This window comes from Cucurbita pepo, chromosome LG20 (assembly GCF_002806865.2).
Source record: "Cucurbita pepo subsp. pepo cultivar mu-cu-16 chromosome LG20, ASM280686v2, whole genome shotgun sequence".
NCBI classification, from domain to species: domain Eukaryota; kingdom Viridiplantae; phylum Streptophyta; class Magnoliopsida; order Cucurbitales; family Cucurbitaceae; genus Cucurbita; species Cucurbita pepo.
Genome location: NC_036657.1, coordinates 7203593 through 7221258, shown reverse-complemented (window position 1 = coordinate 7221258; position 17666 = coordinate 7203593). Strand labels below are relative to the sequence as shown.

The following is a 17666-nucleotide window of genomic DNA, read 5'->3' as shown; positions in this document are numbered from 1 at the left end:
CGAGTTTGCGCGCCGCCAATCCAGGTGGTTCACCTCCTCCCACTAGGTCTTCCATCCTCTGGTACCTGGCCACCAGATCATCATTGTGATCGGTATCCAACGTCGAATTCGTAGTCCGTGGTGTTGCAAACTCCACTGGTTCAGGAGGTGTAGCTGCTGGAGGCGGTGACGGTTCCCGATGTTGCGCTCCTCTTTCTCCTGGCTCGGTGACGAGGTACTCCACCGTGAATTGATTTGGGTTTTGGTCTGCCTTGGTCACGTCGTTCCACTACCAGAAGGTGCTTTCGTTGAAGATGACGTCGCAAGACATGTAAGCTCGCCCCCCGCAGGATCATAGAGTCTCGCCTTGCTCTCGGGTTCGTAAATGAAGATGACCTTCAGTCCCCCGGGATCGAGCTTGGCGAGGTGGGGACGCACTATGTTCATGTATGCGACGCAGCTAAACACTCAGAGATGATGTACCGCTGACTTTTTGTTATACCAGGCCTCATATGGCGTCTTCCCGTCGAGGCTTCGCGTTGGCGAACGATTGAGGAGATAGATTGTCGTCATTACTGCCTCTCCCTAGAACCTCCTAGGCATCCCGACCGTCCTCAGCAATGACCTTGCTGTCTCGACGATGGTCTGATTTTGGCGTTCCATCACCCCGTTCTGCTGGGGGGAGTAGGGCAGCATTAGTTGTCATTGCATGTCGTGCTTGTCGCAGTACTTACCGAAGCTTGCTGAGGGGAATTCTCTGCCTCGGTCCGTGCACAACATTCGCATCTTCTTCCCGCATTCGGCCTCCGCTCGCGCTTGAATGCGCTTAATCGCCTCTGCCGCCTCACTTTTCGCTTGCAGCAAGATCAGCCACATGAAGCGGCTTTTGTCATCGACCAGCAGGAGGAAGATGGTCTTTGTTGCCCGGGGTCGCCAGCTTGATGGGCCCCCAGATATCCCGTGCACAAGCTCCAATGGCTCACCAGCACGGTAGGATGCCTAAGACGGAAAGGGGGTGCGCCTCTACTTACCGATGAGACACCTGTCGCAAAACATGTTCAAGCCTTCGATTGCCTGCAAACCGTGCACCATCTCCTTGTGTAATTTTTGTAGAGTAGGAAAGTTCAGGTGCCCGTACCTTGCGTGCTACCTCCAAGATACTTCTTCGGTCTTGGCCGAGAGGCTAACCAGTTGCTCTATCTCCAACTCCAGGATGTAAAGACGGTTTGCCGCTCGTCGAACTTGCGTGAGTCACCGTCGTCGATCATTGCAGATTTTGAGTAGCTCGCGCTCGATGGAAATGAAACAGCCGGCCTCATCGAGTTAACCCAGTCTCACAGAAAATGAAAGAGAGAGAAATGTTGGGATTTGATTTACTGGAAAAAAAAAAAAAAAGCTTTGATTTTGTTTCAGATCAGATTTAATCAGATAAGATTCACCCATTTAAATAATTATCTTTATCCTAAAGATGGCGGATAATTATTTTATCCTAAAAAGGCGAAATTGGCCCATCAAAATTAAATATGTGCTACTCCTGCTAATGGCCACCTAAAAAATTGGCAATGTATTCTAGGTGTTCAAATGGTCCAAATAAAATATTGAATGTGTAAAAGCTCCACAAGGAGACTTCAGGCTTCTATCTAACAATGATCTTGTTCCAGTGCAAGAACGACAATCAACGCCCATTGACCAAGGTGTATTAAATTCCGAGTTTGAAGAGCAATATTATTAACCTTGGTCAAATTACAGAAGAAAGTATTAGGGTGGAGATAGTCGGCTCGTTTCTCAAGATATACGACATAAACGGAGCACTCTTGATGAAGGTAAGAGGGTCGCAAAACTGTCGGTATAAGATACTTTTAAAAAACCTTCAACATCTTCAAAAAGTGTCCATTGGCGTTGACAACAAGAAAGTGAAGAAGAAATCAATGAGTCAAGAGAAAAAAGAATCGAAAAATAGATCTAAGAAGCAACCAAAGGCTGCTCCAATCAGCGAAGTGCAACCTCAAGTCGATGTGTTTCATCAAACTTATCATCTCAATCAAGGAGACCTAGAGGAAGACCACCCGGGCATAAGAGATAAAAGAGAAATGAGACATCAAACTTTTCAAAGAAATTAGGGACATGCTAGAACATAGGGATCAAATTAATATTTAAATTTTTTAAAAACAAGAAATGTATTTTAAATTAATTAGAAATATTTAAGAAATTGAATGAGTATATCTCAATTCCAAATACGTAGCTTAGTGGAGAAAACAAAATTCAATTTCAATTCCTTTGTGGAAGTCCACTTGTTTTCGGGTTTGGCTCTGTGATACNAAATTAATTAGAAATATTTAAGAAATTGAATGAGTATATCTCAATTCCAAATACGCAGCTTAGTCGAGAAAACAAAATTCAATTTCAATTCCTTTGTGGAAGTCCACTTGTTTTCGGGTTTGGCTCTGTGATACCAAAGGCAAAATGGACGCTGAATTGCTAGAACTTCAGCGACAGTTCGAATTTGCGCAACAAGCGAAATCAAGCATTCGATTATCGGAAAGAAATGTTGTTGAATTGGTCCAAAAGCTTCAAGAGCTTCGTATCCTCGATTTCGAGCTCCTCCACACCGTCACCGGCAAAGAATATATCACTCCTGTATGACATAATTTTCTTCTACCATCCACTTGTTAATCGCTTAATGCAAACAATTTTACTGCAGATATATCTGATTCTGTTAAACTGATGAATGTAATTGAAATTTTCTTAGCTGCTTGGTTTGTTTTTGCTCTCTCTCCGCAAGAGGCTTACTTCTTGAAGTGAAGGTTATATGCGAATATATCTTAGGATATTATTAGGTTTTGAACAATGTGTTTTGTTGGAATGGAAAAATTCAATCACTTATGCAATTTCCTTTAGCTGGAAGGAGAAATTATTGTACGAGTTCGTATTGGATTGCCATTTCTTTTGTTCTAATGCACTATAATACAATAGGAGCACCTACGGCGTGAAATATTGGCTGAGATTGAGAAGTTAGGACGCATTTCTTTGATAGATCTTGCGGATAATATTGGTGTGGATCTATACTATATCGAGAAGCAAGCTGAACAGATTATATCTGATGATCCACGGCTTATGTTGATTCAAGGGGAAATAATATCTCAATCTTATTGGGATTCTGCGGCGGAAGAAATAAATGAGCGGCTTCAGGAATCTAGTCAAATTGCTTTGGCTGAAATTGCTGCAGATTTGCAAGTTGGTTCAGAATTGCTTGCATCCATGTTGGTTCAACGGCTTGGGACGCTGGTAATTTCTGCTCACCTATCATGATCAGCCAAATTTAGGATAAGAAGGAAAATATTTCACTGTGGTTTTGTGGATTTAGGTAAAAGGTAGGCTTGAAGGTGGTCAGCTATATACCCCAGCATATGTTGCTCGGGTTTCTGCCATGGTTCGTGGTGCCACCAGAGCTATTACCGTTCCTACAAATCTAACTGTAATATGGAGCTCTTTACAGCAATTATTGCTAGGAATTGATGGAGCTAGTGGTATAGCTGTTGACGGTTCATTTTTCCAGTCCCTTTTTAATGGACTTGTTAAGGAAAATGAAGTTCTTGGATCACTTCGTGCAGGTGTTCATTGGACACCAAAGGTATGTAATGTTTAACCTTCAAAAAATGTGTACATTTGCAATTTTTTTTTTTTATTCAATGCTTATTTGCAGTTGAGTTATCTTCATATTTTATCATGAGTAAACCATGTGCTAGCTGATTGCTGCTGATCATTGTAGTTATATTTAATTATAATAGGAAAAAAAATCAGATAGTTGGTGAAGGAGACGAAAAAGAAAGAAACTGGGTCTGTAAGAGAATAGATACGGCAGTAGTCATACAGATACTTTTGTTCCTCTTATTTTTGAAAATCTAATGTTGTTGTTTGGTTAATGTGAAATTATAATGCAGATATTTTCCATTGCTCAAAAAGAATGCATAGATTCGTTCTTCTCACAGGTATGGAACTCTTATTATTCTACTGTATTTATGTTGTGAAATTATGAATACGGATTTCTTTCTCATTTCTATAATTAATTTTGTGTATCAATATCATTTGAAGGAATCATAGATTTCCTATATCATACTCTTAAATATGAAGCATATGTAACAGATTTGATTTTCGTCTTAGTTTAGATTAAGCAGGTAGCTATTTCTTAATCTCTTTTAGCTTAGGAGTGGGAGCCTTTATCTTTCCTTCTTTTCCTGGTAATTTTATGCCATTTATATTTTTGTTGTTCTTAATAATAAAACACATGCACAAGATTTTATATAAATATGGTCAGTAAGTGCCTAAACTTATATTGTGAGATCTCACATCGGTTTTAGAGGAGAACGAAACATTTCTTATAAGGGTGTGAAAACTTCTCCCTAGCAGACGCGTTTTAAAACCATAAGGCTCATGACGATACGGAACGGCCAAAGCGAACAATATCTGCTAGTAGTGGGTTTGAGCTGTTGCAAATGGTATCAAAGCCAGACACTGGGCGGTGTGCCAGCGAGGACGCTGGGCCTCCAAGGGGGTGGGGATTGTGAGATCTCACATCAGTTTGAGAGGAGAACAAAACATTCCTTTTAAGGGTATGAAAATCTCTCCCTAGCAGACACGTTTTAAAATTGTGAGGCTGATGACGATACGTAAGGGACAAAAGTGGACAATATTTGCTAGCTATGAACTTGGGCTGTTACATATATATCACATAATATACATAGAGAAATATACATATATTATAGTCTAGTATTGTAATGTTGTTTAGATTTTAGATAAAAATATAGGTTCTTTTATCTAACTCTAAACAAGTTCCGTTCCTTTAAATACTACATTTCAACCTAATCTTGTCTAGCATCCTAATCTTGTTTAGATGGAATGTAGTACTTATGTATTAGGCGAGTTCTTATTAATATTTTGTCTTCATTTTTTCNAACTTATATTGTGAGATCTCACATCGGTTTTAGAGGAGAACGAAACATTTCTTATAAGGGTGTGAAAACTTCTCCCTAGCAGACGCGTTTTAAAACCATAAGGCTCATGACGATACGGAACGGCCAAAGCGAACAATATCTGCTAGTAGTGGGTTTGAGCTGTTGCAAATGGTATCAAAGCCAGACACTGGGCGGTGTGCCAGCGAGGACGCTGGGCCTCCAAGGGGGTGGGGATTGTGAGATCTCACATCAGTTTGAGAGGAGAACAAAACATTCCTTTTAAGGGTATGAAAATCTCTCCCTAGCAGACACGTTTTAAAATTGTGAGGCTGATGACGATACGTAAGGGACAAAAGTGGACAATATTTGCTAGCTATGAACTTGGGCTGTTACATATATATCACATAATATACATAGAGAAATATACATATATTATAGTCTAGTATTGTAATGTTGTTTAGATTTTAGATAAAAATATAGGTTCTTTTATCTAACTCTAAACAAGTTCCGTTCCTTTAAATACTACATTTCAACCTAATCTTGTCTAGCATCCTAATCTTGTTTAGATGGAATGTAGTACTTATGTATTAGGCGAGTTCTTATTAATATTTTGTCTTCATTTTTTCGCCCTCCACCTCCACACATACACACACACACACACACACACAAAGTCTGTATATAACGTGAATCCATGATCTCTTCATCTATTATCTCAAACAGAAAAGACACAGCATCTCATTTTATTCTAGAGACTATTGGTTTCACTTTTGCAACAATTAATTGTGGCTATAACCGAAAACTTGGAGAAGTTTGGACTTAGGAGAGCGTTGATTTTTCCTCAGTAATACTATGTGCTCACTTATGTTATTTCTATAATTTAATACAGAATTCCGTCATTAACTATGAGTTTCTGCGAAAACTTGGGATTCCCAACCCCATTCAGTTCTTGCAGGTATTTTGTTTCTTTTATCTCGAGTTTTCACTTTAAAATAATGGAATCTGTCCTTACATTATAAACTTATGGTAGAGATGTTGCTTCATTCTAGTCCAGATATCCTGATGGCATTCCTTTAAGTACTACATTCATTCACCCTTCAATAATTGAAATGTTGGATTCTACTGTTGAGGATATCCTTGAGCGTGGTAGCTGGTAAGGATTATCTTTTGTAATATAGTTAATTTGTCTTTCATATTTGTTGTTCATAAATATTTGGAAGTTGGAACTTATTCCATTTAAAATATTATTTAGACCTGTAAATACCCAGGGGCTGAATGGAACTTGGTAGGAATGTTTTACAATAGATCTTTCTTTATTCACAAACCTTTTTTAAATGCTTAATTTACCTTTTATGTGAACAATTATTTGCACGTTTTAATATCAGTATTCAGTATAACGTTTGCAATGCTTCCCCTGCACTTAATTTCTGATGGTGCAGGACCAATTCTCTTCTTGTTCTTCCTTCATCATTTGAGCCCCAAGATGCATCTAAAATTTTGTTATCTTGCCCATCTGTTCAGGTAGCTCTAAAGGTGAGTATAATTGCGAAGTTGTGCTATTGCTCATTTAATGACATGTGGAACTGAAAAATTATTATGTTTCTTTTTCTTTGCAGTGTAATAAAGCTTTNGAACAATATCTGCTAGTAGTGGGTTTGAGCTGTTGCAAATGGTTTCAAAGCCAGACACTGGGCGGTGTGCCAGTGAGGACGCTGGGCCTCCAAGGGGGTGGGGATTGTGAGATCTCACATCAGTTTGAGAGGAGAACAAAACATTCCTTTTAAGGGTATGAAAATCTCTCCCTAGCAGACACGTTTTAAAATTGTGAGGCTGATGACGATACGTAAGGGACAAAAGTGGACAATATTTGCTAGCTATGAACTTGGGCTGTTACATATATATCACATAATATACATAGAGAAATATACATATATTATAGTCTAGTATTGTAATGTTGTTTAGATTTTAGATAAAAATATAGGTTCTTTTATCTAACTCTAAACAAGTTCCGTTCCTTTAAATACTACATTTCAACCTAATCTTGTCTAGCATCCTAATCTTGTTTAGATGGAATGTAGTACTTATGTATTAGGCGAGTTCTTATTAATATTTTGTCTTCATTTTTTCGCCCTCCACCTCCACACATACACACACACACACACACACACAAAGTCTGTATATAACGTGAATCCATGATCTCTTCATCTATTATCTCAAACAGAAAAGACACAGCATCTCATTTTATTCTAGAGACTATTGGTTTCACTTTTGCAACAATTAATTGTGGCTATAACCGAAAACTTGGAGAAGTTTGGACTTAGGAGAGCGTTGATTTTTCCTCAGTAATACTATGTGCTCACTTATGTTATTTCTATAATTTAATACAGAATTCCGTCATTAACTATGAGTTTCTGCGAAAACTTGGGATTCCCAACCCCATTCAGTTCTTGCAGGTATTTTGTTTCTTTTATCTCGAGTTTTCACTTTAAAATAATGGAATCTGTCCTTACATTATAAACTTATGGTAGAGATGTTGCTTCATTCTAGTCCAGATATCCTGATGGCATTCCTTTAAGTACTACATTCATTCACCCTTCAATAATTGAAATGTTGGATTCTACTGTTGAGGATATCCTTGAGCGTGGTAGCTGGTAAGGATTATCTTTTGTAATATAGTTAATTTGTCTTTCATATTTGTTGTTCATAAATATTTGGAAGTTGGAACTTATTCCATTTAAAATATTATTTAGACCTGTAAATACCCAGGGGCTGAATGGAACTTGGTAGGAATGTTTTACAATAGATCTTTCTTTATTCACAAACCTTTTTTAAATGCTTAATTTACCTTTTATGTGAACAATTATTTGCACGTTTTAATATCAGTATTCAGTATAACGTTTGCAATGCTTCCCCTGCACTTAATTTCTGATGGTGCAGGACCAATTCTCTTCTTGTTCTTCCTTCATCATTTGAGCCCCAAGATGCATCTAAAATTTTGTTATCTTGCCCATCTGTTCAGGTAGCTCTAAAGGTGAGTATAATTGCGAAGTTGTGCTATTGCTCATTTAATGACATGTGGAACTGAAAAATTATTATGTTTCTTTTTCTTTGCAGTGTAATAAAGCTTTCATATTTGGTGATTCATTTATATTCAGCAATATTTTTATCAAGGTATGGTTTTTTCTTTTAAAATTTTGTTGTTCTTCAGTTTCATAAGAAGAATCTAGGATTCCTTCCGTCTGATGAAGCATGGACATTTTGTTTTCGCCAGGGTGTTTGTCTGACATGTGTCTGATACCCTAATAAACGTGCTTGAAAGAAGTACTTTATTTTTCTAATTTTGGACACGGCTTGGACATGACTCTCAAAAATATTTAACCTTAAAATTAGAAAAAAAAAAAGTTCAGATCCTTATATATTGATCAATCCTAAAGTATTAGGAGGACATCTTCATCCTGTAGTCTTAGCCAACTAATTTCTGTAATATCTTTTAAACATGTTCCCAACATGTCCATGTCCTACTTTTTAAGAAATTGACGCGTCGCCTTGACCTTTTGTCATGCCCCATGTCCATGTCCGTGCTTCTTAGCTTCCTTCTTCTTATGAATTTGAGTTGTAATTATTACTAGATGGTAGTTGTGTACTAGTTTACTATCTGTCTGCTAGTCTTGACAGGTTTGATAGTTTATACCATAGTGGAAAAGTACCTGGGGAGTTTGGAGTGGGAGGGGGAGCAAGGTTGTGGTTTTACATGATAAATTGGGAGGTTGTTTGTTGAATAGACTTTATGACCATTTTGAATGTCTTGAGCGTTGCATTGTACATGTAGTCATCAGACTTTGACTTGACCTATACTCTCTCCTTTGCCTCTTATCTCTTTCCTGTGCAAATTAAGGAGTTTGGATTTGTAGCCATATCCCAGAATTATGTGAAACTTGTGGTCTAATTTCCAAGATGATGGATAAATAAATGACTCATAAGAAGTAAATCATACGGAACATTTAAAGAACTCTTGAACCTAGTTCCACTCTTTAACTTAATTGTTTAAATTGGTCTACTAAACAATCTTGTACCTGCTTAAGCCAGGATCTCTATGATCGCATGGAGAAGGAAATGGAGACCATGAATGTCCCAGGATCTTCTACTGCCAATATTTCTGGAGATTCACTGAGCATTAGTAAAGTTGGAAATGATCCAAGCATGTCTGCTGAGTCAATTGAACCGGGAAATAATAGTGGTAAAATTGGAGAAATCATGGAGAAAAAGTCAAAGAAAAAGAAAGGTAAATCAACTGGAAATACTCAAACTATAGCTGCTGAAGGTGCTCTGGATGACCAGGAATCTTCAACGAAATCCAAGAAAAACCAGAGGAAAGCTAAGGCTACAACGTCTGTACAAGTGGCAGAGACTAAAGCTGGGGGTAAAAAGGAATCAGTTAAAACAAAAGAGAGTAATATTAATTACCCTACTGAAGAATGGGTTATTGAAAAGCTCAAGACACTGATACCTGATCTTGACGAACATGGTTTGAAACTTGTTTTCAATGAAATTTAAAATTTTATAGTATTTTGCATTCCTTTTAGTCCTTATTCTGGCATACTAAATTGTATTAGGCATAGATGATCCTGCAACAATCCTCCAACCTTTGGTAAATCATCTTAGACCTATGCTGAACAATTCGTGGCGGGAGAGAAGAAAGGCATTATTTACAGAAAATGCAGAGAAAATGAAGCGCTTACTTGACAGTACACAGCAGAAACTTGATGAGGTAAATATAGTTCTATTGCCCTATGTTGGTGGCATCATATGAGTATTTCATTTCAACATTGCTCTCATTCTGTTTTGAATGGGTAATAAGTTTGAGAAGTTGGTGGCATCATATGACTATTTCATTTCAACATTGATCTCATTCTGTTTTGAATGGGCAATAAGTTTGAGAAGTTTATGATATATTATTGAAAACATACACAGAAGGAACTGTATGCTAAGCTTGCATTTTTCCATGCAGTCTTTCATAAATTTGCAGCTGTATGAAAAAGCCTTAGATTTATTTGAAGATGACCAGTCAATCTCTGTAAGTGAAACGTTTGGTAAATAATTTTTACAGAGATGTGAATGTGAATTGGGTATAACCACAAAAGAGATATTGGTAATGCTTTTACAGGTCGTTTTGCACCGGCATTTGTTAAGAACGTCAGCTGCACCAATTGTGGATATGCTTTTTCATAACTTGGTAAAATTATAGATATTTCTCTTCAATACTTTAATTGAATCCAGAGAATGAGATAATATTAATGTTTTATTAGTGCTATGGATTTCTAATGTAGGATTTGTACAATAAGTTGAAGAACGGAATTGAAGCTGCAGAAATGCAGAATTCAGAACCAGTCTCACTCAGTACTGGAGAGAGAACTACAATTGTACGGGAAAAAAACCTTTAGATGAATCATGTTATGACCATTCGAAAAAAAAGAAAAAAGGGACAGATTATCATGGTTTTTCTTTCATTTGAAACTTCTAAAACGCTTGGCTTGTTTTCAAGAAATGATATTTCACAGTCGTAATTATGTACCCGTGCATTTTAGGCTAAGAGCTTTCCTGGATCTCTGTCAAATAAGGCTGTCACTGTAGCTGAAGCTTTGGAAGGGAAGGTAAGTGATTGATTGCCAAGAAGATAGTGCTTGTTGTGGCATGTATATCATCATTATTATTATTTTTTTTAACAAAAAAAACCTGTTGTAGAGAATGATTTTCGATTGCCTTTTGACTTTGGAAAATTGTGTGGCAGATAATTTATCATATTTCTGCTTCAACATTGTCAATCTCTCTCCGTCTTTTTGTTTTTCCATTCTTCAAAGTTATTGCAAGTTAGGGTTAAAGTGCAATTAAAAATATTAGTTAATGTTGTTTTTAAAATAATTTGATATATGAAAATAGTCATTTGGCAGTTGGTTTTTTCTATGTCCCTTGTATTCTTTCACTTTTACTCGATGGAAATTTGGTTTCTCATCAAAGAATACAGAAGCATAAATTGTTGCAGAGTTTTCTAGTATATAAGTTTTATTTTTGTTAAGGCTTCTGAATTTAAGTCCTAATTTCTTGATAGATTGATTGCCAAAGTGCTGATCTTCCTTTTTCTTTTCTTTGTCCCATCTTGTCTTATCTTCTGTTTTTAGATTTTAACAGCCACCCGCCAAGGTCTCCGAACTCTCAAATGGACCATTAAATTTCAACAATTTTCTTTTGTTGTCTAACATCACAATCACTTTTTTCATTTAACTTTTTTGTTTGTTAGAGAGTAATAAGATACTATATCTTTTCTTTGTTATTTTTTTAGAATTTATATCAATTTTTAAACTTCATTTTCAATCCGGCCCATTTACTTTTTTTCTTTTCTTTTTTTTGTATTTGATTTAATTGGAAAACTTCATTTAGTGCATAAACTGAATATTCGGTAACTTAAGTTGAATTTTATATTTTGTGCCTTTTAAAAAATGGATATATTTTACGACATATTTCTATTATATGTTAAGACTTTCAATCAACGAGTTTTTTTCAAGTTTCTTCCAGAAGCACTAAAGCTGGATTTATTTATTGCTAAATTTGCCAGAATGTCTGGTTTTTTATAATTAATATTTGACCGTTCTGAATAGTATTGATTCCAGTTTCTATAGTCGTAATTGTAGATATAGCTTACCTGTTTAGTGCAACTTCTCTTGAAGAAGCTGGTTTATCTGTATTCTAGCATCTGATTGCTAATAATTGGAAGGACAATGCATGTGAATGTTATGACTCAGAATTTTAGTGTTCTATGTAACAGCGGGTGGAGACCTTCGTGCATGCACTGGGGGATTTAGTAGAAGAGAGGTAGCCTTTCTAGTTATTTAGTATTCACCTCTCTCAGAACGCAATTCATTATCACAGTGGGCTGAGCATATGAATCTGCATTTGTTTCAGTGGAATGATCTCGAAAAAGCTTGACAAGAAATTGGAGAGGACTCTTCTGCATTCATATCGTAAGGTAAGATTTTATAAGATTGTATTCTGATTTTATGGTTTCAAAGTTCGAAACTTTTGGACTTGCATTTACTACGAGATTTTGTCATGTTCTCATATGTTTTTCCCAAACGTGCAACAGTGATTCTCAATTAACTGGGACCTCAAATTTTAGTTTAGGAAAGTGCTTTCTTGAAACATTATATATAATCTATGTTGCGTCGTTAAGAAATTAACTTTAGATGCTTTTTCCAATGGAATGTTAGCTTCTTCAGTTACATACACAAACAATGTTGCAACCTTAATTTACAGCAAGATTATTGTACAAGAAAGGAAATAAAGCTGACAGCAAGAAATGTACAAGGAAAGGAAGGGAAGATATTTGAGAAAGGAGGAAAGCAATTTGAGAAAAATATGCATGAGAGAGAAGAATAAAAGGAAAATTAAGACATGGTCCATGAGGCCTTGGGCCAAGTGGGCCTTCTTGCATGGGTTTTCCCCCATGCTCCCCAGTGCCCTGAAATTGGGTTATGTATGTTAATTATTTCCAGCTTAGCTTTTAAGTCTTCAAAAGTGTTCCTTTGTGAGGATATGTTAGGCCTCCAATCTAGAAGTTTATAAATAGAAGGAAAAAGGGACTTGGGGCTGTTTCTTATTTTGGAAGTGTTAGGTTTAGTTCGTTTCTTTGTTGGGTATTTTGAATTAGGGAGTTATAACTCCTTTAGTCTGTTATGTTGCTTCTGTTTATATCGTGTCTTTGTAAAGACGGGGGCATCTTGTATTTTATGTGGTTTCTTATGTTATGTGGTGAGATTGATGACCCTATCAAATTAGTCGTTAGTTGTGTGTTGAATTTTCTTTGTGGATTTAGTGAATTGATCGGAGATTCCTATCAAATTGGTTTGAGTGGTTCGAACTGGGAACAAAGAAGATAAAAGAAACTATGGGGAAGGTGGATGAGAAATTTGAGGCTGTTGAGAAGGAAATTGGAGAGATAAGTGAAAGTCTTCAATGTTGACCTGGATTGGAACAAGCCATTGAAGCGCTCAAGGAAAGACGGCTCAAATCTTGTTGACACTTAGTGAAGTAGCTGCCCAGAAAAGAATTGTATCATTAGATAGTGAATGGATACAATGTAATGATTGGAACTTGGAATTGGAGGAAACTTTTTAAAACATATCCGAACAGAACACCATGGTAATAGTGTGGGTGAGGTTTTTGAACTGCGCTGCAAAAAGAAAAGTGGAGATGCCCTTGCTGAGTGTTATTTTGAAGAATAGTGGAAAAATGTTGCTTCTAACAGAAGCTGGAAGGAGCCTTCTGCCTGCGAGATTGGTGTGTTGAAATTCCTCTGATTCAGGGTGGGTAGTTCAGAGGCAATGCCTCTTCTGAAAAGTGTGGAGGCGATGTGAAAAAATGAAAAATACAAAATAGTAATATGATAAACCTCATACATGGTTGTGATGCAATGCTTCGTACTATGGAAAATTACCTTCGTCAATTTCTTGCACAAAGAATATTACAATTCTAGAATTGAAATAGAAGCTATTGTACAAGAAAGGAAACAAAGCTGATGGGAGCAAATGTGCCGGTAAAGGAAGAAAATATATCTGATTAATAAGGACAAAAGCATGAGAAGTATGTACATGAGAGCGAGAAGAATGAAAGAGAAATTAAGACTTGTTCTCAAGGCCGTCTTCTTGGATGGACTTTTTCAACATTCGTTCCTTGTTTAGGTTGCTATTGTTGCTGCCATGCTAAGTCCATGGCGGGTCAAAAATATGAAACACCTTCAACTAATAGTTCTTCATAATTTTCTAGTTTCAATAATTTATAACCATTATGTACATGGTTATGCATGCTGCGAAGCATTAAATTGAGAGTCGTCAAGGTCCTTGGTTTTGTAGATCCAATCACTATTTTTTTTATTCTTTTTGTTTTTAAATGGTCAGGATTTGACATCTCAAGTTTCTGCTGAAATGGATCCAATTGCTCTCCTACCAAAAGTTGTTTCCCTTCTCTACGTACAGGTTAGTGAAGCTTGACTATAAAATGAATTAAACTCATTGAACCCGCACCTTAATCTCTCTTGTTCTTGGCTTGTTGATCTGGGTTTCTTTTGATAGATTCATCATAAAGCTCTTCAAGCTCCTGGAAGGGCAATCTCTGTTGCTATTTCTCGATTGAAGGTATGTTTTCTCATAAAACTTGATAAAAGAAAGATGATAATTAAATTTTGTGGCCTGATTAGTGGAATAGCCAGGTGTTTTTTATTTATTTAATTTTTTATTAGAGTAACTGTGCTTGTGTAGCAAATGAAGTTGCACATCAGTATTGTGCTCATATGTTCATTAGGTAAACAACTTAGAGACCCATGTAGAACCGAGAGAATTTCCTGTATACATGGAGGCCGAAATGTCACTACTTTTATCTATTGATGCTATTGGTCTTTGCTGCAAGAATAATCGTTTTCAGAAACTAGTGATAGGGCTAAGAAAACCAAGTTTTTATGTTCTAAAATGGAGAATAAGTTGATTTAACTCCTGGAATTACACGAGGTGGATCTAACTTGGTTGGTTCAACCAGAGCTCCTTGGAGAATACTATGGTTAGGAGTCACGCTGTTCGAGTCAATTTGTGAAGCAAAATATTTTCCACCCTTTTTTGGAATTATACATGGTCCAAACGAGCTTCTCCATTTTCGATATCCACTGTTCCTAATAACTCAGTGGCTAGTGTGTGAAACTCTGAAAATTAAGCTGGGAACCTTGGGCTTCGACTTCATCTTAATGCAGCGGAAATTTCTGAATGGCTCACTCTCTCTCATCATTTATCTTTGACTACTTTAAATTCGGTTAAGGACTTTTGGAGTTGCCCTCTTGATCCATTCAAACCCCTTACAGCCAAACAGTGATGGGAAGAGTTGCTTCAGAGTAGGGGGTGGGAGAAAAATCCTTCGTTTAATGTGATTTCAAAGGACAATTATCCTAAGAAAATTGAATCTTTTTTATGAGAGCTGAGTCATGAGGACATAAACACAGTGGATCGCCTCCAAAACGCGTACTTTATTTTTCTCTGTCCCATTGCCACCTCTTTAGTACTTCCTGATTTGCTCATAAGTTCTGGGACATTATTCAGTTTATACAAAATTCAGCTTATTCAGATTGGCAATGCAAAGTTTTTGTTTTGTAAATAGATATATTTATGTTCAGAGTTCATACGTGCTGTTGACTCATGAAACCTGCCATTCCCCTTTTTCATAGGCTAGGTTGATATGTTACCATAAGTAGATTAAATCATTAATTTCATTTAGAACTGCTGAGGCTCCCCCTCTGAAGTTATGTGCTAATTTTCAGGATAAACTGGATGAGTCAGCATACAAGATCTTATCAGATTACCAATCTGCAACAGTGACTCTTCTGTCACTTATTTCAGCTGCTGTCGGTGATGTAAGTGAAATTTTCCTTCTCAAATTAGTGTTTAGCATTTTGATCCAGGATGTCTAGACTTGAGCAAAGAGAACAAGAAATTGTCATTCTGAATTAGGAAGATTGAAGTCTTTAGAATTACTAATGTGTTTTTTATCCAACGTGTAGTAAACTCCTCCAATTCCAGCTCTAGCTACAAATAAGTGTTAGAGGTCTATGATTCTTTGTTTATTTTATTTTACCGCGCACAGGTTATGACCAAAAATTGTATAAAGTCAAACCATACTCATCAAAAAAAGAANGAAAATTACTATGATGACCCCTTTGATTACTTTCACCAGAACTCAAACTTCCATTTCAAATCTGTTATTTTACTTGCGGGGTGCTTTTGAATTAATATTAAGATTCAATTATCTTCCTTTTCAGTTTATCTTTTTTCATATTCCCAAAACAGGAAACTATTTACATTTCTTGTAAGGCCCAAGCCCACCGCCAACCGCTAGTCGATATTGTTCTCTTTGGACTTTCTCTTTAAGACTTCCTCTCAAGGTTTTTAAAACATGTCTGCAAGGGAGAAGTTTCCACACTCTTATAAAGAATGTTTCTTTCTCCTCTCCAACTGATTTGGGATCTCACATTTCACCCCCCTCCGAGGCCCAACGTCCTCGTTGGCACTCGTTCCCTTCTCCAATTGATGTGGGACCCCACCCTCAAATCCACCTCCCTTCGGGGCCCAGCGTCCTCACTAGCATATCGTCTAGTGTTTGACTCTAATACCATTTTTAACGGCTCAAGCCCACTGCTAGCAGATATTGTCCTCTTTGGACTTTCCTTTTTAGGCTTCCCCTCAAGGTTTTTAAAACGCATCTGCTAGGGAGAGGTTTTCACACCCTTATAAAGAATGTTTCGTTCTCCTCTCCAACCAATGTGAGATTTCACATTTCTTTTACTCTGGTGGTAGAACTTATTTGCTAAAGAAAGCGCTAACAAATGTTACTGTACGTGTAATTTTTCAGGAAGACGACTGTTCATCCGACAGAATATTGACCAAAAGGGAGTTCCTGGAGAGTCAAATCCCAGCACTTAAAGGGCTAGTTTTATCTGCATAATTAGATCAGGTATGGCGCTGTTCTAATTTTGTTAATTTGATAGACTAACAGGTGATCATATTTTTAGTTTTCACAGTTGGACCTGTATTAGAGTGAAGCTATTTTCTTCAAATTAATCGTTGATTGTAATAGAATGCCAAAAATTTCTGTGTTTTGGGGGCTGTTAGCAGTTAGCACAGGTAAACTTTCATATGAATAAACAGATTTCTGTGTTTTGGGGAATTACCAGTTATCTTTTAACTATTTTGTCTCTAAACTTTGGAGTTGTATCAACTACTTCGTAATTATTCCAAATGTTGGATTCATTGGTTTTCAATGGAGGTTAAGTTCTATTGCTTTGAGCTGCTGATTGATAGAAATGGTCCAAAACGGAAGGGAAATTGAAAGAAAATCTAGAGTTAGCTTGTTGGGAAGTTAAGAAAACAAATGAAGTTCTTGATGACTAAGAGGATGAATTGAGAAGATCTTTTACGGCTTTTATTCCTTGAGAGCAATGGGTAAGAGCTCCATGGAGTCAACTTTGGAAAAGGAAACCGAAGCTGAAAGCAGGAAACGCACGCGTAGGAAGAGGAGGAAGATGACGTGAGTGTACACGCATAGGCAAGTGATGGCCACACATGGGGGCGTCTGGGGGCAGGTTGGTTTGGTTCCGTTCGGCCCCTGTTTATTTGTTTTTCGATCTAATTTTAGTGTCATTCTTAATTTTTTATTACTCATTACTAGCAAATATTATCAGGTTTGTTATGTATCGTCATCAGCCTCGCGGTTCTAAAATGCGTCTGCTATGGAGAGTTTTCCACATTTTTATAAGAAATGTTTCGTTCTCCTCTCCAATCGACGTGGGATCTCACAATTGGTATTAGAGCCAGACACCAGGCGGTGTATCGACGAGGACGCTAGACCCCAAAGGAAGTGGATTGTGAGATCTCACATCGGTTGGTGACTGGAACGAAGCATTCCATACAAGGATGTGCAAACCTCCAAAGTAGATGCGTTTTAAAACTGTGAGGCTGACAACGATACGTAACGGATAAAGCGGATAATATCTGCTAGCAGTGTACTTGAGCGGTTTATCATGACCCAAAGATTACTAGTAAAAAATTGGAAGAGCTTGAGACACCCAATAGTCATAACTGAAAGCTGTCTTTGAGAGCAAGTATACATACATAGGTTTTTCAGCTCGTTTTTTTTTTTTTTCTCGAAAAG

General features: G+C 37.1%; 1 protein-coding gene across 1 annotated transcript; it reads left to right on the top strand.

Annotated features, from left to right (window-relative positions):
- The first annotated feature begins 2353 nt into the window (after positions 1-2353).
- LOC111783157 (E3 UFM1-protein ligase 1 homolog) lies at positions 2354-16700 on the top strand. Its single transcript, XM_023664056.1, has 20 exons — positions 2354-2616; positions 2953-3264; positions 3344-3610; positions 3921-3968; positions 5818-5883; positions 5978-6081; positions 6368-6461; positions 8043-8099; positions 9015-9453; positions 9542-9696; positions 9937-10002; positions 10093-10161; positions 10256-10348; positions 10514-10579; positions 11749-11795; positions 11886-11949; positions 13877-13954; positions 14051-14113; positions 15280-15372; positions 16368-16700. The coding sequence occupies exons 1-20, from the start codon at positions 2443-2445 to the stop codon at positions 16458-16460; spliced, it is 2448 nt and encodes an 815-aa protein (XP_023519824.1). The 5' UTR covers positions 2354-2442; the 3' UTR covers positions 16461-16700.
- The last annotated feature ends 966 nt before the right edge of the window (positions 16701-17666 follow it).